The 25,485-nt window shown below is 43.4% G+C and overlaps 2 protein-coding genes across 2 annotated transcripts in view; both read right to left on the reverse strand.

Annotated features, from left to right (window-relative positions):
* Nucleotides 1–15,841, reverse strand: part of CAPSL (calcyphosine like) — a 48,291-nt gene extending 32,450 nt beyond the window's left edge. The window contains 1 exon segment of the mRNA XM_067030868.1: nt 15,816–15,841. The gene's annotated coding sequence lies outside the window, so the exon portion shown is untranslated.
* Nucleotides 6,467–24,216, reverse strand: UGT3A2 (UDP glycosyltransferase family 3 member A2). The gene is given in 9 exon segments (XM_067030867.1): nt 6,467–6,877; nt 8,662–8,770; nt 8,773–8,880; nt 10,320–10,550; nt 12,588–12,681; nt 12,683–13,124; nt 15,816–15,930; nt 21,666–21,767; nt 24,123–24,216. Coding segments are annotated over 9 exon segments (1,560 nt in total). The 3' UTR covers nt 6,467–6,612.
* Between the last annotated feature and the right edge of the window lie 1,269 nt (nt 24,217–25,485).

Genomic DNA, 25,485 nt, shown 5'->3' on the forward strand with positions numbered 1-25,485 from the left:
ACTGCAACTGCAGACGTTCTCCCCAAGGAGCAAGGGGTCTGAGCCCCACATCAAGCTTCCCCAGCTCAGTGTTCTGCACTGAGAAGATGAGCCCCAAGAATGTTTGACTTTAAAGACCAGCAGGGCCTACTTGTGGGAGAGCCAGAAGGCTGTAGGAAATAGAGACTCCACTCTTAAAAGGTGCGCACATAAAATCTCACACACTTCAGGACCCAGGGCAGAAGCAGTAATTTGAAAGGATTCTAAGTCAGACCCATCTGCTGATCTTAGAGAGCCTCCCAGAGATGCAGGAGGCAACTGGAGCTCAGCCTGAGGACATAGGTACTGGCAGCAAGTCATTTTGGGGAACTCATTCTACAACAAGGACACTGGTGCTGATAAGCACCAGTTTGGAATCCTCCTTCTAGTTTATTAGCTCCAGGACCCAGCCCTGCTCACCAGTAGGTCAGGAGTACTGGGATGCCTCAGGCCTAGCAGTTAGCCTGTGGGAACACAGACCTTCCCACCAGCAGGCAGGCTGCTGTAAGACCCTCTGAGCCTACAGGCACTCTGGGACCCAGCCCTACCCATCAGAGGACCCAGGAGACCTGGATCCGCCCATCAGTGCACCAGCACTAGCCCCCGGACTCTCTGGACCCTGCAGTCGGCCGATGGGAACCAGCCCCACCCACTAGTGGGTTGACACCAACTCCAGGATCCCAAGGACCCTGCAGTCAGGAACTCTGGGACCCGGCTCCACCCACCACTGGGCCAGCACGAGCTCTGGAACAAGCCTCATCTATTAGTGGGCAGACGTCAACCCCAGAACCCCATGGATCCCAGCCCCATCCACCAGCAAGCTAACATACCAACTCTGAGACCTCTAAGACCCCACAGCCAGAGACCCCAGGATTCAGCTCTGCCTACCAGTGGGCTCGCACTAGCTCCAGGATCCCCTGGGCTTCAGCCCCACCTACCAGTTGGCCAACAACAGCCCCAGAACCACTGCAGTCCTTCAGCTGACTATGTCAGGACCAAGCCCACCCACCAGCAAGACTGCACCAACCCCAGTACCCCATATATGCAGATTGCTATATATAAACCTGATGGTAACCACAAACGAAAAATATATAATAGATACAAAAAAATAAAAAATAAAAAAGAGAGAGAAAGGAATCCAAATATAACACTAAAGATAACCATCAAATTACAAGGGAAGAGAGCAAACAAAGAAGAAAGGAACAAAAAGGAACTACAAAACCAGCTTCAAAACAATTAACAAAATGGTAATAAATACATATCTATTAATAACTACATTAAAATTAAATGGACTAAGTGCTCCAATCAAAAGGCATAGAGTGGCTAAATGGATATATATATGTCTTACATCTACAAGATACTAACTTTAGATCTAAAGATACACACACATTGAAACTGAGGGGATGGGAAAAGGTATTCCATACAATAAAAAGAAAGCTGGAGTAGCAACACTTATATTAGACAAAATAGACTTTAAAACAAAGACTGTAACAGGAGACAAAGAAGGACATTACATAATGATAAGGGGATCAATCCAAGAAGATACAACAATTATAAATATATATGGACCCAACATAAAAGCACCTAAATACATAAAATGAATATTAACCAACATAAAAGGAGAAATTGACAGTAACACAGTAATAGTAGGGGATTTTAACACCCTATTTACATCAATGGACAGATAATCCAGACAGAAAATCAACAAGGAAAACTGGCCTTAAATTACACATTAGTCCAGATGGGCTTAATAAATGTATATAGAACATTCTATCCCAAAGCAGCAGAATACATATTCTCTTCAAGTGCACATAGAACATTCTTCAGGATAGATCACATGCTAGGCCATCTCAGTAAATTTAAGAAGACTGAAATCATATCAAGCATCTTTTTCAACCACAATTCTATGAGACTAGAAATCAAGTCAACACAAACTATAAAATTTTATTGGAAACATATCTCACAATGAGCTGAGGGGCTGTTTTTTCAATTCTTTTAAAATTAATTTATATATCTGTAGATAAACATCATCTATTTCTGAAGTGAGACAGTTTTGTATCAGTATCTTAGTTACATAAACACTGAAAAACTATTCACATAAATAAGTAGCAGGACCACTAAGAGTTTTGTTATGAACCACCTTGAAAATGATGTACCTTCATTCTTTGAACACCTTCAGAATAATATGCCACATGAATATGCTATTCTTACAGCAGTCTACCATCAAAAGTTACTTTTAAAGGTCTGTCAGCTGAAAAGTCACAATTCCATCTTTGGATTTTGTTAAAAACAAAGAATTACAAATCATCTGAATTATAAAGACTTCCTGGCTCAGTCATGAGATTTTTGAATTGTTCATTTGGTACCCCTACTTTTCCACCCTGGGGCAATGTACCATGTGGAGAATGGGGGTGGGAGAAATGTGTCCATTTCTTCTGTAAAATAAGAGTCAGGAAATTGTGAAAAGTGTGGCAAGACAGAGGATCTGCCAACCAAACACAACACCTTGTCAGGCAGACCAGTTGTAGGAAACTAGAGTAAACAAAGGTGGAAATTTACCACTTCCAAACTCTGTGTCATGTAGCCCTTGGGAAATCTTCATGTACACTTTATGGTGAAGGTAGCCCAGTTTGAAGGCTACTGGCTTAAGCTGCTCTACTGAGGCTACTGGTTTAAGCTGCTCTACTGAGGCTTTCTGCTACTGCTTGCAATTGACTTTCTAGTAACAGTAACTCTCATCTGAGATGATATGAAGCTCATAAATGGTCACTAAAGGAAGATGGAATGGCAAGCCTTAGCTCAATAAAATTCCATGAGATAAATTTTAAAAAGGGGAAGGAATGAAATGAAATGAACTATTATTTGGTCTTTAGCTCTGGCACACTTGTCTGCTATGTTTTGTAGGCTTACTCATTTGTAAAATCAGTTAGAGGACAGACGCAGCTCAGCTCTCAGTAACACAAATGAGAAAGGAAGAGTTGTCACCAGGTGCCATTGCTCTCAAGGGTCTCATCTACAGTCAAGGGAGGTGGTCCCGCCACCAGGAGGTGTCCACAGCCCTTGTTTGTGGAACCTTCCTTTCTTTGTACATGTTCTAACACAAAAAGATCTCTCAAAATTCATCTTGGATTTTTTTGTTTTAATTTAATTTTATTTATTTTTTATACGGCAGGTTCTTATTAGTAATCCATTTTATACATATTAGTGTATACGTGTCAATCCCAATCTCCCAATTCATCACACCACCACCACCACCCGCCACTTTCCCCCCTTGGTGTCCATATGTTTGTTCTCTGTTTCTGTCCTGCAAACCGGTTCATCTGTACCATCTTGGATTTTTAAATCAGGAAAAAAATAAAACCTGAGGGACTGAATCACCAGTGCAAGTGTTATGTGATTATTACTTACTGTTACTTTGAGATGAAATTTGTTTAAAATCCATTCTGACAGATGTGTGTCTCTAAATTTGGAACATTTCATTTAAGAACTTATAAAAAATAAAAAGTAAACGATTGGGCTTCCCTGGTGGTGCAGTGGTTGAGAGTCCGCCTGCCGATGCAGGGGACACAGGTTCGTGCCCCGGTCTGGGAAAGATCCCACAGGCCACGGAGCGGCTCGGCCCGTGAGCCATGGCCGCTGAGCCTGCGCGTCTGCAGCCTGTGGTCCGCAATGGGAGAGGCCACAACAGTGAGAGGCCCGCGTACCGCAAAAAAAAAAAAAAAAGGTAAACGATTAACTAATTTAAAGCCCAGAACGGAGAAAGGAGCCTTCCTGGATCTTAGGGGCAAAAAAAAAAAAGAAAGAAAACCCACAAAATTTCCCAAGAGAATTCCTTAGCGGATCCAAGTGCCTTCTGCATGCATGTGCATGGAATCACCCTGGGTGGGAGGGATACACCAGCCAGGACCACCCTGTGGGAGGGCAGATTATTCATGGCAAGGAGGTGCTCACAGGAGGGGCCAGTGGGGCTAAAATCAGCCCATCCACTCTCCAAGCCCTGTGCTCTGGCAGGGGGAGGCATCCATCATGGGGACAAGTTTCATTGCTGTTGTCTTAATTTGCACAATGGCTCTCCTCTCTCTCTGTGGTTGCCCCGGTGGTACCTGCTTCTTTCTGGTTGGATGGATTAGACACATGTATCCCGTTAAATGGTAGAAAGGAGATGAAAGAACTTGGAAAGCATAACACATGTCACATTGGTAAAAGATTTCTGTTCTTATTTTGATTTTTTTTTTTTTTTTTTTTCGGTATGCGGGCCTCTCACTGTTGTGGCCTCTCCCGTTGCGGAGCACAGGCTCCGGACACGCAGGCCTAGCGGCCATGGCTCACGGGTTTAGTTGCTCCGCGGCATGTGGGATCTTCCCGGACCAGGGCACGAACCCGTGTCTCCTGCATCGGCAGGCGGATTCTCAACCACTGCGCCACCAGGGAAGCCCCTGTTCTTATTTTGAATGTTCACTACTCAGAAAGGTCTGCTTTCCACCCACAGGCAGTTACAGTGGGTATAAGACTGTCCCTGAGGTCACTGAGTCACCAGGTGACAGGTGAAACGTAACATTCAATCCAGCCCCTCCCTGCTGCCTTCCACATGTGACCAAGGCTCTACTTTCCTCCTATTATCCACTGTCCTTTTTTTTTCTTTCTAACACCTCTTCGCCAACCCCCACACCCCAGTTACTTGGAGTAGTAATGTACCCAGCAGGGAAGTCAGGGCTGGAGGACACTTCCTAGACATTATGCAGCTAGGAATGGTCACGTGACTCAGGTCTGTCTATGAGATTTCACTGGAAGTCTTTGGTTAGCTGCGGTGTCCGGGAAACCTCTTTAAAGAAGCTAACTCAGCTGGTATGAACCTGCTTTATGCCCTTTCCTTAAGTTTCCCTTTTCTTGCCTGAAATTCCAATGTGCTGACTGGATCTAAAATGACCACCTGGAAAATCAGGGTGACCTTGAGGATGAAGCCACCCACTAAGGAAGGCAGATCAACCACACAAGAAATCCGGACTATTGATTACATCATGAAGCTGCCACATCAGCCCTGGACGGCCTGCTTACCTACGCTTTTTTTTTTTTTTTTTTTTGGCCATGCTGCATGGCTTGTGGGATCTTAGTTCCCTGACCAGGGATTGAACCCGTGACTTCAGCAGTGAAATCGCAGAGTCCTAACCACTGGACTACCAGGGAATTCCAATACACATTTCTTTTACATGAGAAAAAGAAGAAAGAAAAGAAAACCCTAAGCTGTTCCAGTCACTTTTTTTCTGGTTTCTGTTACTATCAAGTGAATGCAATTCCCAACAGTATATCAAGTACAGAAAGGCTCAGCTATGGAGAGGCTCTTCTTAGTCTAAAGAAGAAATTATCTTCTTTCTCATGACTTCATTTTTTTAAATAGGAATATTGAGAAGACAGCTCACAGCTATGAAAAGTGGAGACCAGGGACATTTCAGCCCATGACCAACCAGCAGTCTCCACACCCGATCTGCAAAGGAGTGCTCAGCAGAAACCAAGGCAGAGACCATGGACACAGGCAAGGGTGTGTCTGGCACTGAACGCGCATGCCCAGGACAGGCTTCCTGAGCTTTGACAAGAGTTTGCAGGAGAAGCAAATAGAAAACAAAAGAATCAGCAAAGCGCCTGCCTTAGGGGCTATTCCATGATAAGGGATGGAGTGGAGTGAGGGAAGGAGGCTGAGAAGACGCTGGCACAGGAGGCTGGAATGGTTCAGGCTCAGTGCCGTGAAGAAGGGCGTGATAAGGAAGGTGGCTTCAAAGCTTCAGATCTGAGGGTCACTGGTCCAAAGTATCCATGGACGGAATCACAGAACAGCCTTTGCTGACCGAAAATAAAGAAGGCCACAAGGGCTCAGTAAAGTATTCTAATCATGGCGATAAATGGACTATTTAGAAATGGAATGGAGTATTTATAAATGGAATATTTCCTGCCATATCAATAAACAAAGGAGGTCACAGTCACCAATGATTGCAGCCCTCCAAGGTGAGCTGGTGAGCCCTGAGGAAACTCAGGGCTGAAAACACCTGCCATCTAGCTCAGACTGCAGCCACTCCCTGCAGTGAGCCCCGAGGAAACTCAGGATGTAAAACTACAGGCCCCAGAAAGCTGAGGTGCATTATCAAAGGAATGATTTCGGTGAGCCCAGACTTGCGTCTTCCCATACATAGAAAAGTGCTAAATTACTTAACTTGAGATATCCGGTTTTCTTTATTTAACAACAATCTTTTGATGTTCCCAATTACCTGCTCTTTGTTGCAAAACTCCTAAATATCTTGGCCCCTCCCCTCCCCTCCCCCTCGCCGCCTCGGAGCAGTTTCTCAGAGTTATGTGAAACGCTGTCTCCCAAGATACAGTCCTCATTTTGCCCCAAATAAAACTTAACTTGCAACTCTCATGTTGTGCATATATATTTTTTAAGTCAACAATGGGAAGAAGCCAGTGAACAGGAATTTGTAGCAAAATAGCAAGTGGATAGGATGTGGAGAATGAGGGTTGACAAAACTGGTGGGAGATGCCAAGAAATGCTGACTCTGCCCAAACACACCACCTTCCAAGGCTCCACTTGGCCTCAGGCCTTCTTTAGCTTCCTGATCCCACACAGCACCTGGCCACCAAGCCCAGCAGCTGCCCACACAGCCACCTGGTGCCCAGGGTGACCGCCAGCAGGAATGAGAAGAGGTCCAGCAAGTACTGTTAATGCCAGGGCTGCTGGAAGGTGTGGGGCTTGAGGTGAGCCGCACCCCCTGTCTGCAAGATGTGGTCGATCCAGCCCACCAGCCGCTGGCTGGGGGTCAGGGGGTGGGAGTGCTTCATGATGCTGGTGTCCACTATGGCAGATTTCTGCCTATTGGCAGAGACAGAGGGAGGTGTTATTCAAGTGGTCTCAGAAGTCTTAGAGACCTTGCATCTCACACACACACATACACACACACACACACACACACACACACACACACACACACACACACACTTTCCAAATTATGCACAAAAGATTCCCTTTCAAGGAAAAGTTGTTGGCCTGGCCTTGCTATGGTCTACTTGGGTCCCTTTAAAAAGTTCAAACTGATATTTGCATGCAAAGATCCATGCTTGGTGCTGGAAGTGCTAAACTATAAAAAAGGTGACTAAGTCTGTAAGGACTAATCTCTACCCCAAGGAGGCTTAAGATATACTACAGGAAACCATTATATTTATTGAGCACCTACTTTGTGCTGGTGTCTGGGCTAGATAACAAATGTGACTCCGGGGACTGCAGCCCAGGAAGACATCTGCATTTTCCTGCTCCTTCAAAGCATCATGTTGACCAGCACTGGCTTCATGGGCTATGAGCCTGCATATTTGCACAGGGCCCCACCCTTAAATGGGCCTGTGCTTGATTTAATTCTCTGCTGTCACCTTCTTGAAATCCTTAAACTTTATGACAAGGGTCTCCACATTTCACATAAGGGCACATGAATTATGTAGCCAGCCCTGATGTCCCATGTCTGTGGACTATCCCAGCCCAGATGACTCCTTCACAGGGCCAGTGGTTCATGCATATTTGGGGTTTAGGTCTTTGAAAATCCAGTGAAAGTTATGAAGCCATTCATCAGAAAATGAATATTTTAAACACATGAGATACCAAATATGCATAAAGTTCCTAGGTTAACTGACCCCCAGAGCTTAACAACTTTTCTGGGGCTAGGATTCACATGCAATGTGGTTATTATTCAGTCACCTAACAAGAACTACTTCCAGGTCTCCTATGTGCCATAACGTGTGCAGTAATGCTAAGTCTTGAGATATGATTCGGGTTTGTGCCCTTGAAGCTCTAAGTTTTTTAGTCCTTCTTCATTATAAGAAAGAAAAAATATTGTTCCTCTTCACATGAGATTACTGTGCTGGTTGGAAAATTTCTTTAGAGATTAATGAGCCCCTTCGTATTTACTCACTTAACAGGAATCCATTCAAACTTACTTTGTGGCAAGCCCTGTGCTGAACTCTGGGAACATAGCAGAAAACACGAGACACATGCTGTTGTCCTGGGTGAGCTTACTCTCTACTTTCTAGTGTGGGGGACAGCCAATACATTAAAACATAAAGAAATGGGCAATTATAGATCCTGTGACATGCTAAGAAAAATATAATGTGCTATAATTGGAGTGGATAGGAGAGAAGGCCTTGGGACTATCAGAGAAAGATGGTCTCTCTGAGCAGGTGGCATTGGATGAGGCCTCAATGTCATGAAGGAGCCAACCCTGTGAAGAGAAGGGAATGTGTTTTCTAGGGAGCAGCACAGGCAAAACGGCTGAGGTGGGGAGCAGTATGGGATATTGGGAACAGAAAGGCAACCTCTTGCCTCAGTTGGAATTCTACTATAAGCACCTCCAAAGTAGAAGACCTCTCAAAGACACCTTGTGTCAGCAGTTCGGGTTCCTCACAGCTAGAAGGTATAAAATCATTCTCAGCATCTAACCTAAACTGCTCTAGTCTTCCTCTCATAGGAAATAAGTCAGCTGTTAGCATCACACACATATTATTTCACGTCCTGGAAATTTCAGTTTTATTGCAAAAAAGACCCACATGGTGCCCTTTGTGGTTTACATCTTCATTCAGTGTAAGTAACCACAAGCCCAGAGAGCTGCACACCTCTTGTCCTCTATGACTTGCTTCATGTTCAGAGCCAGTGTCTCAGCTTTGATCTGCTTTAACTGGACGGAGACACCAAAATTTTTGGCTTCTACTCAGAGCAGGTTTTAGGCTGGTCTCCAAAGAGGGGAATCTCCACCATGGACACGCCATGTTGGATGGCCTCCATGACACTATTTGTTCCACCATGGGTGACAAAAAGGTGGATGTGAGGGTGCCCTGTTGCAAATAACAAAGACAGCAGAACATTTCAGGATGAAAAGTTTCAGAACAAGGAAAGCAGAAAAGGCAGGAGAAAATACCAATGGGACTTAAAGTGTGTTGGAGCCATTGTGAAGATGACTTTGCTTGCTACACACCCAAGGATTCCAAGCCTTGCCTTTGTTTAGAGACTCCTTGACTCAGCCAGAACCCAGGGAAGACTCAGCCAGAACCTAGGGAATTCTGTAGAGAATAGTGCTAAGCAAGGCAGATATCTCCATCCATCCATCCATCCATCATTCCATCTATCCATTCCATCATTCCATTCCTTCTCTCTATCCCCTCATGTCTCTTTGCTTCTCTCATCTGTTTTCTCTTTGTGTTTCCCTATGTCTATATCTGACTCTCTCTGTCTCTTCCTTTCCTTGAGCAAACTTTTCTCACCCACCAAATAATATCCCTCTTCTCTGAATTCCAGACACATTCATTGACATCACAACTCATGTAGCACTCATAAAACTTACACTGTATGTGTTGTTCTCTTTAAATATATGAGAAGAAATATATGAGAAGCCACTTGAAAGCAAAGACTGGACTCTGCATGTCAGTATTTGCTAGCCTTTGCTTATTTAGAGCTAACTAAGGTGATTGTTGATAATGAAGAGTTCATCTCAGCCTGTGCTGGCCAACTGGGATGTGCATGAGAACCTCCTTGTTTCTTCTTTGAAATGAGAATCATATCCCATGTCCAAGACTTAAAGAGATACATTTGCAGACGTGGAAACAGGAATGTTTTTAAAATTCTACAGATTATTTTGTCATAATCTTGGTTATGAGCCTCTGATCCAGTCAGTGGCTATGGCAGTGAGGGGTCTCTAAGAAGCAGCACTAGGCACAGACATAACCTGTTGTGGGTGAGAAATTCTCTGGTATCAGAGACTCAGTGCGCCAAATAACTGGCCAGGAGTTTGCTCAGCTTGGCACTCAGGTACATTGGCATCAGTGTTGTGAATGTATGAGTTGCTCACACCTTAGTAGCTAAGGAAGATATGTGTGTGTGTATGTGAGTGTGTAAGGGAACACGAGTGAACATGTGCACATAAAGCCACTGAATACAGTGGCAATATGCCCTCTGGTATGTGTTCTCAGAGCTCACAGATTGTTTAGGATTATTTTGTGGTGACCTTGTTCAAGACCAAAAGCAGTAGGTCACTGTGACTTTGATGGCTGCAGACATCAGGCCTGGGATAGAAAAGAATGAAGGGCAAATAGCTGTTTTGGCACCTGATCTCATTGGAAGTATAGCCTGATTTTCCAAGAGCTCCAGCTGGCTGCTCCATTCCTGCCCTCTAAAGAATTATCTTGTGCTGATGAAATTATCCAACTAGAGATCAGAGGCCTAATGATCCTAAAGACATGTAAATGAGAAGAAAGAAGCAGTCCTGGGCGGTCCTTACACAGGAGGTCATTCTGAGGAAGCCAGTCCACAATTTTCACATTTGCTACCAATTTGATGTCTGTGGGCCAATGAGAAGGCTTACACTTCCATATCACCCCTAGAGGGAGACAAGCAAAGGCAGCATTCATCTCCTTGAGAATCTCCTGGGACTGAATTATGCTCACCACGGAGCCCAGAACCACAAGGACAAAACCAGAGTCTCCAAACTTGGTGATGAAATTCTCATATTCTTGGAGAGAGGTGAGAAAAGAAAGAGGAGAACAATGTTCATGAAAGCCTAGACAGCCATGAAATGAAGTCAGCCATTTATTAAACACACTCTCCTTCATTCCTAGAGCTCTCTGTCCTGAGACAGCTCAGCACTCTCAGTTGTGGTCATGCCCCCTGTGCTGCTGGGAACATCTTTCATTTTTGAAACATTCACCCTACCGTCCAGGTGATCATTGACACCCTATTCATTTTAGGTCCATGGAGACATGGCCACTTGGGTGTTTTCCAAAGCCAGACCAGAAGTGGTAGTGTAAGGAAGAACACCGTAGGAAGTCAGGGTCCAGCAGAGGAAAGTGGGACATCTGGAGCCTAAACCGGAGAAGCTGGGAGAAGGTCTCTGGCATAAGGAGAAGTGGAAGCAGAATGGGGAGGTGACTGGCCACCCACACCCGATACGCCATGTAGCACGCTTTCCTCTGACATCCCATGTTGTTCTTAGTCACTGATCTTTGCAGTTCATCTCCTACCTCAATGATTCACCCACTTGATTCACATTATATTCACATGGAAAGATTTTTTTAAAATCTGCAATGCCCAATCCCTAAGCAGCTTATCTTTTCAAGTCCCCCAGGCAGTTCTGAAGAATGCTTCTGACCTAATGTTGTAATCTTGGTTTTAACACGTTTTGTCAGTTCTTCCAAATATTTCTTCGAATCCTGACTCTCTTTGGACTGCCATGGCTCCCCCACCCCCAGCACCTAGACCTTTGCCCTATTGGGTTGATTCCAACTAGCACAACACTGTCTGATTTACCATCTCAGAGGACCACTTTGACAACAGCTTTGTCATTCTGTTATAATTAAAAAGCAACATAAAACCATTACATAAAAATTGGAAAATGCCGAGGAGAAAATCTTTTGAAAAAGTCCCTGTTATCTCACAGCCATTACAATCCTTATTCCCATTAGGCTCTTGCTTAACAATTCCCTCTCCCAGGCCTGTGGCCAGGGTTGACTCACCCTCCTGTCAGGTGAAGCTTCCTGCAACCTGGCCTGGCTATCTTTGTGCAACTGCATCTTCCACTCTCTAGTCCAGCTGGAGTCACCTAGGGAAACCAGAGACATCTCACTACATCTTCACAATTTGGGCTCCATGTTCTCTCCATCCAGCTCCATTCCTAAAGAATCCTTCCACCAACTCAGAGCCCATGTAGCCCGAGGATCATTCTCCAACTCTTCCTGCTCACTCAATGCAAGGTCGGTAGAGGAAGGGTAGACACTTTGATGCCTGGAAGGCCCAGGCCAAATCAGGGCTCTCTGGCTCTGAAATAAACCTGAGCCCTGTCCCCTCATTTATAAAAATGAAGGTCATCATACTTCCCTCTATGTGGCAAGAGATCATAGAAGATAAAATTGCAAGCCTGTGCTGATAGATAAGAGGCAACCAATTCATCTTAGCTCCACTCCATTTTGAAAACTTCCGCAGCAGTGGTTCTGAGTCTATGCCTTCAAACTGATTGCACAGCTTTTACAACTCACAGTGCCCAGGCTTCACCCCACATCAGTCAAATAGGGAAGCCTAGGCGAAGTTAGGGACCAGGGCTCTATGGTCTGGGGATGCTGGAGATAAAACCTGTGTTCTCACTGTCAGTCCCACATCTCGCCCCGTTGGTCACACCCTGTCTCACAGTGTTGCGTGTTTCATTGTAACGCATCCCCTTAACAATTCTGGCATGTGACAGATGCTTATTACGTACTTACTATACATGTGATCATACAAAATGAAAATGTAAACTTCAACTTACTAAAAGGCTTATCCAACCAGGGCCAGGACTAAGATGAGGCAAGAGAAGACCCTGGTATAGTATTTAAGGAGGTCAATCTCAGGGTTGTATAAGTCCTAAGTCTGTACTTGCATGACAGGGCATCCTTCCTTTAAAAGGATGCCCTGGTGCCTCATTTGCCTTATGTTATGCACTCCCAGGATCCCAGTGGCAGAGACAGCCACCAGCTCTGCACTGACTTCTCTGCATGAAATCCATATCCTCAGGTTTTACTTACTTGTGGTACTGGCTTAACAGGTTTGGCCATTAAGCCTCCAACATACACCGTGTTAGGAAGCAGGGGCAGAGCAAACTCAAAGGCAAAGTCAGGAGTTAACAAACCACAGCTCTGCTTTCTTTAAGAGATGAGACAAAACTGGCCTAGAGCCTTCCGGGAAATGCTCCTTGATGGTGTTGGCATACATAGAGTGGATCTGCCACTGCTTCACAGAGAAATCAAAGAACATCAGGAAATTCTTTACTCAGCCCCATTAGTCCATGTGGTCAGTTAACAAGGAATAGAATACTGGCACATAAGACAGGGGGCTTGGTGGTCCAAAGTCCACACTGCCAAATGAGGAAGGGAGAATGGACACAAATGGCTTCCCAAGCTTCTCAGCAACCAAGAAAGGACAGTAGTCAAAAATTTCCACTATCACCAGGTCAAAGTTCTCATTCTTTAAAGAATTCATAGTATCATTTCTCCTTAGCAAATGACTGCACTGAAGCCCTAGTTGCTCCAAAATAGCTAAAATGTGTTCAAATGTGCTTCTGTAAGAAAAATAAATAAATGATTAATATTCATTGGAAGTGTTCATATCACAATACATAAAAGAATCTTGGTCCACTGACAGATGAATGGACAAAGAAGATGCGTTATACATATACAATGGACTATTACTCCACCATAAAAAAGAATGAAATAATGTCATTTGCAGCAACATGGATGGACCTTGAGATGATCATACTAAGCGAAGTAAGTCAGACAAAGACAAATATCATATGATATCACTTATATGTGGAATCTTAAAAAATGATACAGATGAACTTATTTACAAAACAGAGATAGACTCACAGACATAGAAAACAAACTTTTGGTTACCAAAGGGGAAAGCAGGGAAAGGGATAAATTGGAAATTTGGGATTAACAGATACATGTTACTATATATAAAATAGATAACAGAGATCTACTGTATAGCACAGGAAACTATATTCAATATCTTGTAATAACCTATAATGGAAAAGAATCTGAAAAAGAATATATATATATATATGTATATATATATATATACACATATATATATGTATAACTGAACTGAATCACTTTGCTGAATACCTGAAACACTGTAAATCAACTATACGTCAATTAAAAAAAAAGAATATTGGGATACAAAGAAAATATTCCAGGTAGGTAAGACCACACCCAACAGCAGCCATCCTATTCTACCACTGTCCATAAATATGTACCTTAGTCACTTTGGGCAGATGTTCTGCTCTTTAGAGTGTTCCCTTCCTCCTCTCTCCCTTCCCTCACTGCTCCAAATCCCCAACATTCTCTATGCCAGTTCTTAGAAAATATATCTTTGAACTCTCAATTCCTGAAATCCATGGGCGCAGATGAATTATGTTAAATGAAAATGAATTGCCATCATTGGGGTTTCTGCTCTGGGAGGCTTCCTTGACCATAGCAGACCTCATAGATCTCTTTCTACTTGATAAATTCTGTGACACTTTCCTTAAACTTCACTTACATACTGAACTTTTATGAGTGGTTTTCTTGTTTACTTAGCAAAACAGTGGAAGTCACTTGTTGACATGACACAATCCCATAAATATTGACAATATAGGTTATTTTTAAAAAATTATTGTGTATTCACATATGACAGATTTCCTCACCCAAGGGATTATTTGATCATATTAGAACAAAATCTCAGCTAGAAATGGGAATTCTACCTTTCTATGCCCAGAGGTTAAACAAAGGAAAAAAAAAAAACCTGGTTCTGAAACATATGATTAGCCTTTCCACTTCAATGCAGGCTAAGGTATACAGAGAAGATAATGGCAAAGCTTTCTGACATGTAATTAAGACATTGCCTATGGGATTATTCCAGGAACCTATCTTCTGGCAACGCTTTCCCATCACTGCCTATATAGATTATGACCCTGTTTCCTGTTTGTACAACATATAGGGAAATAGGATATCAATCTGCACTCTAAGATACTAGAGATAATAAGTGCAAGGGCTCAGGACATCAGAGGCCTCCTGGCTGCATGGAGGACCAAGAGAATCGGTACCCTGGCATAGTCATAATTGTCCACCATTGCACTATTGTGCCCCAGGTAGAGATTGTACAGAGGCTGAGAAGTCATTAGCAATATACATATCTCTGCCTGATCTTTAGGGTTAACTTCAAGTCACGCAATGAAAGTGATTGACTCAATTCATCCCCTACTGTGTTTTAAAGATTTCATGTAACAAAGGAGTGGTTACTAAAACTTTTGGATAACTTCAGTAATGTTGTAAAAATTCCTAGAATATAATTTGTTAATCATAGTTAAAATTAAGCTAACAAACAGAAAAATATCAAGAATGCATGGTTACCTATATCTGTCCTCAAAAATATGAAATTAGGGGAGAATAGACAAAGCATAGACTTAAAATGTATAACTAACGTAGCAAGACAATACAGACTAAGTATCAGATGAGTCGGTTAGGTCAGACCTATCCCAGAGGGACTATGGTCTTCCAGTTTGAGTGAGGAAAGGAGGTTTTTATGGAAATATTCAGATTTAAGCAGTACCTTTATTAGTAAATAGATTTTCAGGAAGAAAAGAGGGGACTAGTCCTCTGTAATTAATCCAGATAGGCATGGATTTCTGTCTTTTCACTTCTATGAGTAAGGAGTTATGTTCCTTTCCATTCCAGATGAAGCAAAAGGAGTCAGCTTCATGTCTTATTTTGCACAAGGTTGATTGCATTTTAAAAGGACTTTATATGGCCAGAAGCTCAACTTCTACAAAAACATTGTTTAATAGTCTTCTCCATTAATAAATACATGTGACAAGAAAGGAAAAAAATAAATGGAAAGGTGTCTTTGATTTCCCTACCAACAGTGAGAGGTTGAGGTACCTATGCTTCTGTGTTGGGGAGATTATAGACAAAGATTGTAAGTGAAGTGTTGCAAGGAAGTCCCAGAAGAAACTACCTCCCAGTTGCTATAGGAATACCTTCATGCTTATGGTAGAAGAGAGAAAGGACAGAGCAAGGGAAAGCCTCCAATAGCTGGAATGGAGGATTTGGTGTGAAATACCTGTTTACCCAACTATCATCATCATTCATCCGTCTCTCTCCCCCTCTCCATCCATCCAACCATCCCTTTATCACATCCTCAGTCCAAGCATCCACCCATTCACTTATATTACCAAAATTGTGACTCTAGTTCAAATAGTTTAAAAAATTACCTGCCCTCCAAAGTTTCTTCCATAAAGAAATGAAAAGACTTCTTAAATTCTTTGTTATTATCTTCAGGTAGAAACCAGTTAATAACTTTGTATGATTTCTCCTCCTCTTTAAAACCTAAGAAACACCAATGGGTTAAATGTTAAATGTGTCACACAACATGGATTAACATTAGAATGATGATACCAACATTTGATTGAGTCTTTTGAATTATTTTTGTTCCATTTGGTTGCTTTCTTATTCAATCTTGTATACTGAAAGCATTTCTTGAGAACCTTACAATGATTCAGGAATGCTTTTTAGTTTAAATTATGGAAACTTCCATTTAAAGCTTTAATTGATTCTTTTTTTTTTTTTTTTTTGCCGTACGCGGGCCTCTCACTGTTGTGGCTTCTCCCGTTGTGGAGCACAGGCTCCAGATGCTCAGGCTCAGCGGCCATGGCTCATGGGCCCAGCCGCTCCACGGCATGTGGGATCCTCCTGGACCAGGGCACGAACCCGCGTCCCCTGCATCGGCAGGTGGACTCTCAACCACTGCGCCACCAGGGAAGCCCTAAAGCTTTAATTGAATGTATAGCTATTTGTCACATTTTATTGCTGAGAAAATAAAGTTAATTAGTTTAAGATAATTTGTCAAGGTTGATTCCAGAGCCTCTGCTCTCTCTGTTTTAGAAAAATTCAACTTCATTATTTAATATTTAAAAAATTCAACTTCATTATCCAAATAGTTTGTGACTCAGTAGAAAGTACTGAATGGCTTAATTAAAATAGTAGTCTTCTGCACCTCTACGTACCAACTTGGCTTCTTCTCGATTACCCATGAGTTTGATGTTTGATGCTGATGTTTGACTGCTAGTAGGCTTCAAGTCCTATCTCCCATTCCCTCTTCTGTGCATTACCTGGGCAAACTGGTAAAAAAAAGTCTGCATGCTCCCTCCCGTGGCCCTAAGTGGGAGTTTCAAACCATGCAAGTCAGGCCCATGAGGCGGAACCCTCACCACATCCCAACCCCCTGCCCACAATAAAAATTCAAGCTAGTCATCCCTCCCTACTCTCAACAGCCATTTTTCAGGGGCTTGGGAACCTGTCCTGTTCTTTCAAAAAGTCCTTATTATTTGAGTAATAAACCTTCCATACTCTTCTTAATGCATTTGTGCCTACATCAGTCATGACATCCAACCAAATTGTGCATAGGGACTGGGAACAGATTATTGCATGGTCCCACACATTACAGCTCCCATATCCAACCTCAGTGAAATGACTGACTCTATCCAAGGATCTACTAGAAAATACTTGGCACTCATAGATTTGGTAATATGTTCTGTTCAGTACCTAATTTACCAGGCTCTCAACTGCAGTTTGCCTTCACCTTGGAAGAGGCACAGTGTACCTCTAACTGGTTGCCAATGGGACATTTCAACAGCTCTACCATTGGCCACAATCTTTGTTGGCAAAATATTAACCACATCCAACTTTCCCCAGGAGCATAGGTATTAATTACATTAAGGACATCCTCTTGAGCTTCCCTGGTGGTGCAGTGGTAGAGAATCTGACTGCTAATACAGGGGACACGGGTTCGAGCCATGGTCTGGGAGGATCTCACATGCCGCGGAGCAGCTAGGCCCGTGAGCCACAACTACTGAGCCTGCGTGTCCGGAGCCTGTGCTCCGCAACAAGAGAGGCCGCGATAGTGAGAGGCCCGCACACCACGATGAAGAGTGGCCCCCGCTTGCCACAACTAGAGAAAGCCCTCGCACAGAAACGAAGACCCAACGCAGCAAAAATAAATTAATTAATAAACTCCTACCCCCAACATCTTCTTTAAAAAAAAAAAAAAAAAAAAAAAGGACATCCTCCTCCAAGGAGATTCATTTCACACATTCATTCAAGACAGAAACATTCTCAAAGTAGTTCACATGAAGGGATGTGCCATTATCCCTACACAAAGCTCAAGATTCAGTACCTAAGTGAAATTCCTGGGAAAGATTTGGTCAGTCTAAGGTTTTTTTATCACTGACATTGTCAAGAAACAACTATTGACACCATAATATTTCAACAGGTCCAACATCTTTTAGTTCTTTTTGCATTCTGGAGACAACATATTTCTCATTTATATGTTTTACTTAAGTGCATGTATGCTCATTGCTTGAAAATCAGCCCACTTTGGATACGGTCCCAAATAACAAAACATCTAGAATCTGTCCAAATCACAATACAATAGGTACTGTAATTGGTGCCTCTCAAAATTGCCTTTAGCAACCTGCCCTCATGCCTCCTGGAGTGACCTGACCACCTATGATGGCTGCATGGGTTTCCTATTGTTGCTGCAAAGATTTACTGTAAACTTAGTGGCAAAAAAAAACCAAGCTTATTATCTTACAGTTCTGGATATCAGAAGTCCAAAATGGGTCTTATGTGAGTAAGAGCAAGATGTGGGCAGGCCTGCATTCCTTCTGGAGGCTCAAGGGGACAATCGTTTTCTTGCCCCTTCCAGCTTTTAGTGTCTGCCTGCATTCCTTGGCTCATAGCCTCCTTCCAAGTGGCATTCACATCACTCTGACTTTTCCTTCCACCATCACCTTCCTTCTGTTACTCTCCTGTTATCTTCTTTCATTTAGAAGAACTCTTGTAATTACACTGACTCCCCCTGGATAATCCAGGATAATCTCCCCATCTCAAGATCCTTATATTAATCACATCTGCAAAGTCCCTTTGCCTTGTAAGGTCGAACATTCACTGGTTCCAAGAATTAGAACATGGATATCTTTGTGGGGGGGCATTATCTGCCTATTATTATGTTCTGCTCTCTGCACCTCAAACACTCATGTACATCCCACAGGCAAAATGCATTCACCCCATCTCAACATCCCAAAAGGTTTCAAACCGTTACACTACCAACTCATAGCTCAAACTCTCATCTAAATATCATTAGCTCCAATGTCCCCAATTATAACATCCAAATAATTTAATAAGTATGGGTGAGAGTCTGGGTATGATCAATCCAGAGGCAAAATTTCTCTCCATCTGTGGACCTATGATATCAGGAAACAAGTTTTCTGCTTCCAAGAAACAATAGCGGGGCAGGTATAAGACACTGGTTACTGATTTTATTAATCTAAATGGAACAAAGTGGAAGGAAAACATCAGTCACTGGTCATAAGAAATTCTGACATCCAAATAGGTCAACTAATATTGTTGGCCCATTTGGATATCAAAATTTCTTCTTCAGGACTGGAAACGATCCTCTGTGATTTGAAACTCAGCCCTGTGAGACTGAAGCTCTAACCTCTGGGCTTACTGCTTCATCCTCAGAGCTCTTCTTTGTTCTCCATAAAAGTTATCATGCCCTGGGGTCCCACACGGGGAAGATGAATCCCCTTAGCTGGTCTGAAAACCAGTGGGACTTACCAGAGGGCTGTAAGAAACCAAGACTTCACTTACGAAGCGTGTGTACACACGCTTGCTTACGCCCAGGAAAAAAGCAGAGGAAGCAGATTGAAACTCTTGGCCATCTGGCCGGTTTCCTGGGACCAGCCCAGTGCACACCCAGGCCCGCACTAGGCTCCTGTTCCAGTGCAGTCCCCACCAGAGTGAAAGCTGCTATTGCCGAGGAGAGTGTGCACTTCGGGGGAACGAAGCGGCTCAGACACAGCCCTGCATCTGAACAGGGCAAGGGCAGCCATTGCCCTTGGAGGCAGTCCTCATTTGCGGAGTTTTCATGTCTGCATTTCCACTAACAGTGCGTTCAAGGCAGTCTAGGCTTTCTCTATCATGTCCTCAATATTCTTTTAGCCTCTATCAATAACCCAATTGGGATTCCACATAATGATTGGAGCTTATGAATCCACAAGTATGATTATTAGAGATCTTTGCTTCTTCAGTGCCACTGATGTTATTTCTTCACGAAAGTTGTTAATAAATAAGCAAGATGGGTGTGTTCCAATTAATAGCTAATAAATGGTTCAAATATTCCATATACTGAAATGAGCATCAGGTCAGAAATAATAACCTAATCATGGATTTTCCTGATTTGCAGACCCCTAGCCTAGCTCTTCTAATGAAGTAAAGAATGAATATGCTGTTTCAAAGCCTCAGGAATGCCCATGATTAGGGAATACTGAAAGAAACCCTAGACACTTAAACCTGGAACCTAAGAATAAGACTGAATGGATCTAAAAACTCCCTGAATTGTTTATAGATTTTGAGGTACATATATTTGTTAAAGGGGTAGAAGGTAAGTTCAGTAGTTTCTCAAAGTTCATGCCAAACGTGTTTTCTAATCTAAAATTTTAATTTAAATTAATTTAACTTCAATTTTTCATTAGATTAACTTACAGTTTTAAAAATTAAATCTTAATACACTACAGCTATTTCATCAGATCTGCTATCAAGGAAAGTGCAAAAGGATACGCATATAAAAGATGCTCAGTGAAGCATATAGAACTTAATCTAGAAGGTGATTAGAACGGTTTTAAGTAGGGACTCAAACAGATATTTGTACACCAATGTTCATGGCAGCATTACTAACATCTCCAAAAGGTGGAAACAACAGAAATGTCCATCAACAAATGAATAGACAAATAAAATATGGTATACACATTCAATAAAATGTTATTCAGCCTTAAAAAGGAAGAAAATTCTGATACACACTCCAACATGAATGAGCCTAAAAGACATTATGCTAAGTGAAATGTGCAAGATACAAAAGACAAATATTGTATGATTCCACCTATATAAGGTATCTAGAACAGTCAAATTACTAGAGAAGTAATGTAGAATAGTGTTTACCAGGGGCTGGGGCAATGGGTAATGAGCAGTTATTTTTAATGGGTACAGAGTTCTAGTTTGTAATGATAGAAAAGTTCTGGAGGTGGATGGCAGAGATAGTTGCACAACCATGTGAATGTACTTAAAAGTCACTAAACTCTATACAAAAATGGTTACAGTGGTCAATTTCATGTAACGTATATTTTATTACAATAAAAAACGTAAAAGAAATTTTGACAGAAAAAGAATTATTTTAAAACAATCTGAACAATTACAAAGCCTGAAGTCACCTTCAAAGTTTTATAATTTCTCACAATTTTGTTCTTCAAAGAGTCCCCTTAATACTGCATTTTTTTCCCTTAAATCAAAGCCTGGGCAATACTTCAGAATGAGCAATCCAGGGTTTAAAGTCCTAAATCCACCCAACACAATTATTAACCTGCCGTGTGACCCTGAGTAAATTGTTCAAGTTCTTAGGGCTGCTGCTTCCTTTTCTGTCAATAGAGAGGAGTTGCTAAGATTTAGGAGCTCACTCTACCTAAACTCTTTGGATTTAGGCACTTCCTACATCAGTATGCACAAAATCACGGGCAGTCACTAATTTTCAAGAAAACAAGATCATCTCAATGGTAGAGTCTGATCTTTGTTGCATAAATAAGGGACCGCCTGAGAAAACTTCCTTAAATTTCAGATACCATAAGAGGAGAAGTCATTTATGCCATAGAAAAAAGTGATCCTTACCTATTAGAAATCTTATACATGGATAACACATCTGTTCAACAGGTTTTCAAGCCAAGTTATAAAGTAGCATTACCAAAATGGTCTGTGATAATGTGTGGAGGGTTGCTTGAGACGGAGTGAAAGTCAGGTACAGGAGGAGAACATAGAACTACAGAGCATGGAGTCCTGGTGGAAAGAGCCAAGAAGTTTTCCTACACCTTACGTAGACACAAACACACACTCACCCTTTTCATTCTTTCAGTCCAGTTACATTTGAAGAAACTATTTGAAAAGACCCTCTATGCAAAAGGCATTGCTGTTCCTTGCCTGGAATACATCCAATCAAGAATTAGTGGGGAAGATACCTGGTGGCAATAAATTTCCTCTCTGGAGAAGCATGGTGACATTACGACCATGATCTTGAAGAACCTGAGAGACCCGATTCATCAGTAGAAAATGGCTTCCACCTAGGAACAGTGCACAACTTCATTTTTGTAACGATGAGAGTAGAGATTCTAAGATTGATGGGCTGACAAATTCAGGAGAGGAGGGGTAGGGAAGCAGAAAGTTGCCAGGGAGTAGAGGAAATGAGCGTCTCATTCTGAGTAAGCCCTAGCCCACTCACCCAGAGCCTGCTGGTCCAGCTCCTTGACAAGTGGCAAACCTCCATCAAAGATTTCCTCTTGTGGCCCTGGTCTCCATGTCAGTGTGATAAGTTTCTCGGTGCTTAGGCCCTAAGGAGTTCCTGATCCTAAGGTACATACGGCATTTTAGCTGGGGACTTACAGAGACACCATATCCTAAAGAAATAACTGCACTGGTGGAAATTTTGGCATGGTGCCGTGCATGTGAGTGTGAAGGAGTCCTAATGGACAAGCAATCAAAGCTATTTCTGGGGGCTTCCCTGGTGGCGCAGTGGTTGAGAATTCGCCTGCCGATGCAGGAGACACGGGTTCGTGCCCTGGTCCAGGAAGATCCCACATGCCGCGGAGCAACTAAGCCCGTGAGCCATGGCCGCTAGGCCTGCACGTCTGGAGCCTGTGCTCCGCAACGGGAGAGGCCACAACAGTGAGAGGCCCGCATACCGCAAAAAAAAAAAAAAAAAGCTATTTCTGGGATCCTTCTCTTTGGAAAGTATGCAAGAGTAGGAACCAGAAATATGGGTGCTTGAATAAGAGTCCAAGGAGCAACCACTGCAGCAGCAGGACGTGGAGCTATCAGTTGGAGCCAAAATGCTTGTGGTTCAAATATATTTGGCAGGAAGTTTCTCAGTTGGGGCCTGAATGTTTCACATCAATTAAGACGTGGGGATAGACTTGCAGGAAAACTGTGGGGTCCGTGGGATGGGCCTGCAGGATCCTAAATGCACGAGTGGCTGAGACATCATCTATCCAAGGACAATCCTGGGATCCTAAGGAAACATAGGCTCAATCCTTGGGAGAGGGGAAAGCTCCATCTCACTAAGGTCTCCTCTTAGAACCCGCGCCAACACAGGGACTTTGCTTGAATCTAAGGGTCTCAGCAGCAGAGAAAGCTAAATCAGGAGAGAAATTAATGGCAAATGGCAAGGGTTTGGAGTCTGGAGTTAGAGGGATGGAGTACCTACCCTGCCCCGCACCTACCCGCACAAATGGCTCCTCCCTCTTCATCCGCCAGCCAGGGTAACAAAGCTGCTCCAGGTGGTGCAGGAGAAAGAGTGTGCAGCTATTTCTTAATTTTTTTATACACAGAATTGTACAGTCGGACGTAACAGGAAATGATAAAGTACAAATTCCCCACACCTCTGGCCCACATTTTAATCCCAAGACCCGGGAGAAAGGGCAGGATGAAAGGCAACTACACATTCATCCACTCACGGAGGGTCTTGGGGACCCCAGTGCCTTCTGGGTGTCCAGCCCCTCACAAACCGCACCAGCTCCCTCTCAGAGCCTGAGGCTGGGGAAGAGTGTACTTTTAGGGGGTAAGGAAGTTCTCTTGCATTATTACTACAAACAGCAGGAAAAAAAGATTTTAGGACTTCCCTGGTGGTCTACTGGTTAAGACAGAAAAAAAAAGCTTTCAAATAGAGATAAAGTGATTTTTAAAACTCCCCACTGGAAAGTGGGCGACAGTGGAAGCTTGGAGAGGATGGTCTTGGGGATAGGAAATCCTGAGTAAATATTTGGTATCTTCCATTAGGGAGCTCCCGTATGCTCCTGCCATCGGCCCCTCACTTCCCTGACCTTTCATTTCCTGCTCAGGAAAACCTAGTGGGGACTTAATTTGATGATTTACGGTTCCTTGCAGCTCTAAGATCCCCTGATTCTCAGTGACGTAAAAGTGGTCTAAGAGAACCCATTATGGGTTAAAATAAAGTCTTGGGGAAGCTCCATCCTATGATTATCCCTGTATCCTGATATATTCTTCTGGGTTAAACACTCCACTCTCCTAATTGTCACTGTAGTATTTTCCCTGCTCCACCTTGGCTCCTGGGCAGCCTCAGAAAATTATTACTGCTGCCCCCAGGAGCACCTTTCGTTGGCCCCCGAGAACTGCAAACCGCGAGTTAGCCCCAGTCTTTACCGGCAACTGCTGTGCACCCTCCAGAAGTTTAGGGTGAGCCTCTGAACGTCCGGCCCGCGCCCTGGAGGAGGCAGCCGGGGGCCTCCTGCACTGGGCTGGATTCTCAAACTTCTGGCCCCAGCCCCGCTCCTACCCGCACAAATGGCTCCCCCCTTTGCATCCGCCTGCCAGGGCAACAAACCTGCTCCAGACTGGAGAAACACACGACTCTCTCACCAAGCGCTCTTTGCCTGTCTCTGGATCTTTGGCCAAACACTTACCCACCAGGGACAGAGTTAGGATTTTGGCAGCCTCTGAGAGCAGGAGGCCAGGCAGTAGGAATCCGACTAGAAGCAGCACCTGCTGCCCCGCCATCCTTGCTCCTGTAGAAGCTGCGGGGCCGAGACCCCTGCCCGGCCCCCGCACTGCGCAGGCAGTGAAGGAAAGGAGCTGGCTGGGGCTTGGGGAGAAATAAGAGAGTGGTTCTGCCCGTCTTCCGTTCTGTTTGTCCCCTCTAGCCCTTGGGCCCCTCCTCCCTCTGTGAGGAAACCGATAGACAGTCTCTCCTCATCCTCCCTAAACTTGGCAGCAGAAAGGAGGGGTTAGCCGGTTAGTCGGCTGCTCCAGTGCTGTTCACATAATCTCCGCCCTCCCTGCCTGGGAGATACTCTGAACCAGGAATGGTAGAGACGTTTAGAAATCACGTGGATGAGAACTCTACCTCCAGGTGACTTGGACCCATCTCAGTTTTATGGACCCTTCGCCAAACTTATGGTACTCCACCTAACCGCTCTGATACTTTATGCTGCATCCACCCTCCGTTTCCCCAGGCACCTGCTTAAAATCTGCCAGTGTAGCAAACTCAAGACCTCCCTAAGCAAATCCCCAAGGGAACTTGACCTTCCATTCCTGGATTATAGCTCTGAGGGCCTTTAAAGGGGGTAATTTATTCATGAAGAGGTGCTAGAGTCCTAACTCTGAAGTCCAAGTCTTCACCCGGAGGACCGAACCTCTAAAGCTGAGACTGTAATTCTGAATGAGCCTCATAAAATAGGACTAGGGATCTTTCCACAGTCTCCCTAGGTACAAGTTGAGGCCATCTTGTAATTCTGCAGTCTTGTAATGTTAACCCTGGGAAGGACAGGGCATGCAAACCCCGGAAGTCATCTTTGCATTTTCTATCCTCAAAACAATACTGGCTTCGGTGCGGGGTTTTAGTGCAACTCTGAAACAGGCAGAAAAAGACCTCAGTGACCAGAAACCAGAAAATTCCTAGAAGAAAACATAGGCAGTAAGCTCCTTGACATAGGTCTTGGTGATGAATTTTTTGGATTTGACCCCCAAAGAAAAGCAACAAAAGCAAAAATAAACCTAATCAAACTTACAGTCTTTTGCATAGCAAAGGAAACCATCAACAAAATGAATCATAACTCACCACAATAACAGAGTAAAACGAAGTACCATCTGATCTCAATAGATGCAGAAAAAATCTTTGTTTTCTTGACAAAACTCAATACCCTTTTATGATAGAAACTCTCAGCATAACTAGCAATAGAAAGTCATTTCTTCAGTGTGATAAAAGGCATATATTTTAAAAAATCTTGGTCTATAATCATACTTAATTGTGAAACATTGAACTTTTTC

Source organism: Kogia breviceps, chromosome 4, assembly GCF_026419965.1.
Source record: "Kogia breviceps isolate mKogBre1 chromosome 4, mKogBre1 haplotype 1, whole genome shotgun sequence".
In the NCBI taxonomy this organism is placed as follows: domain Eukaryota; kingdom Metazoa; phylum Chordata; class Mammalia; order Artiodactyla; family Physeteridae; genus Kogia; species Kogia breviceps.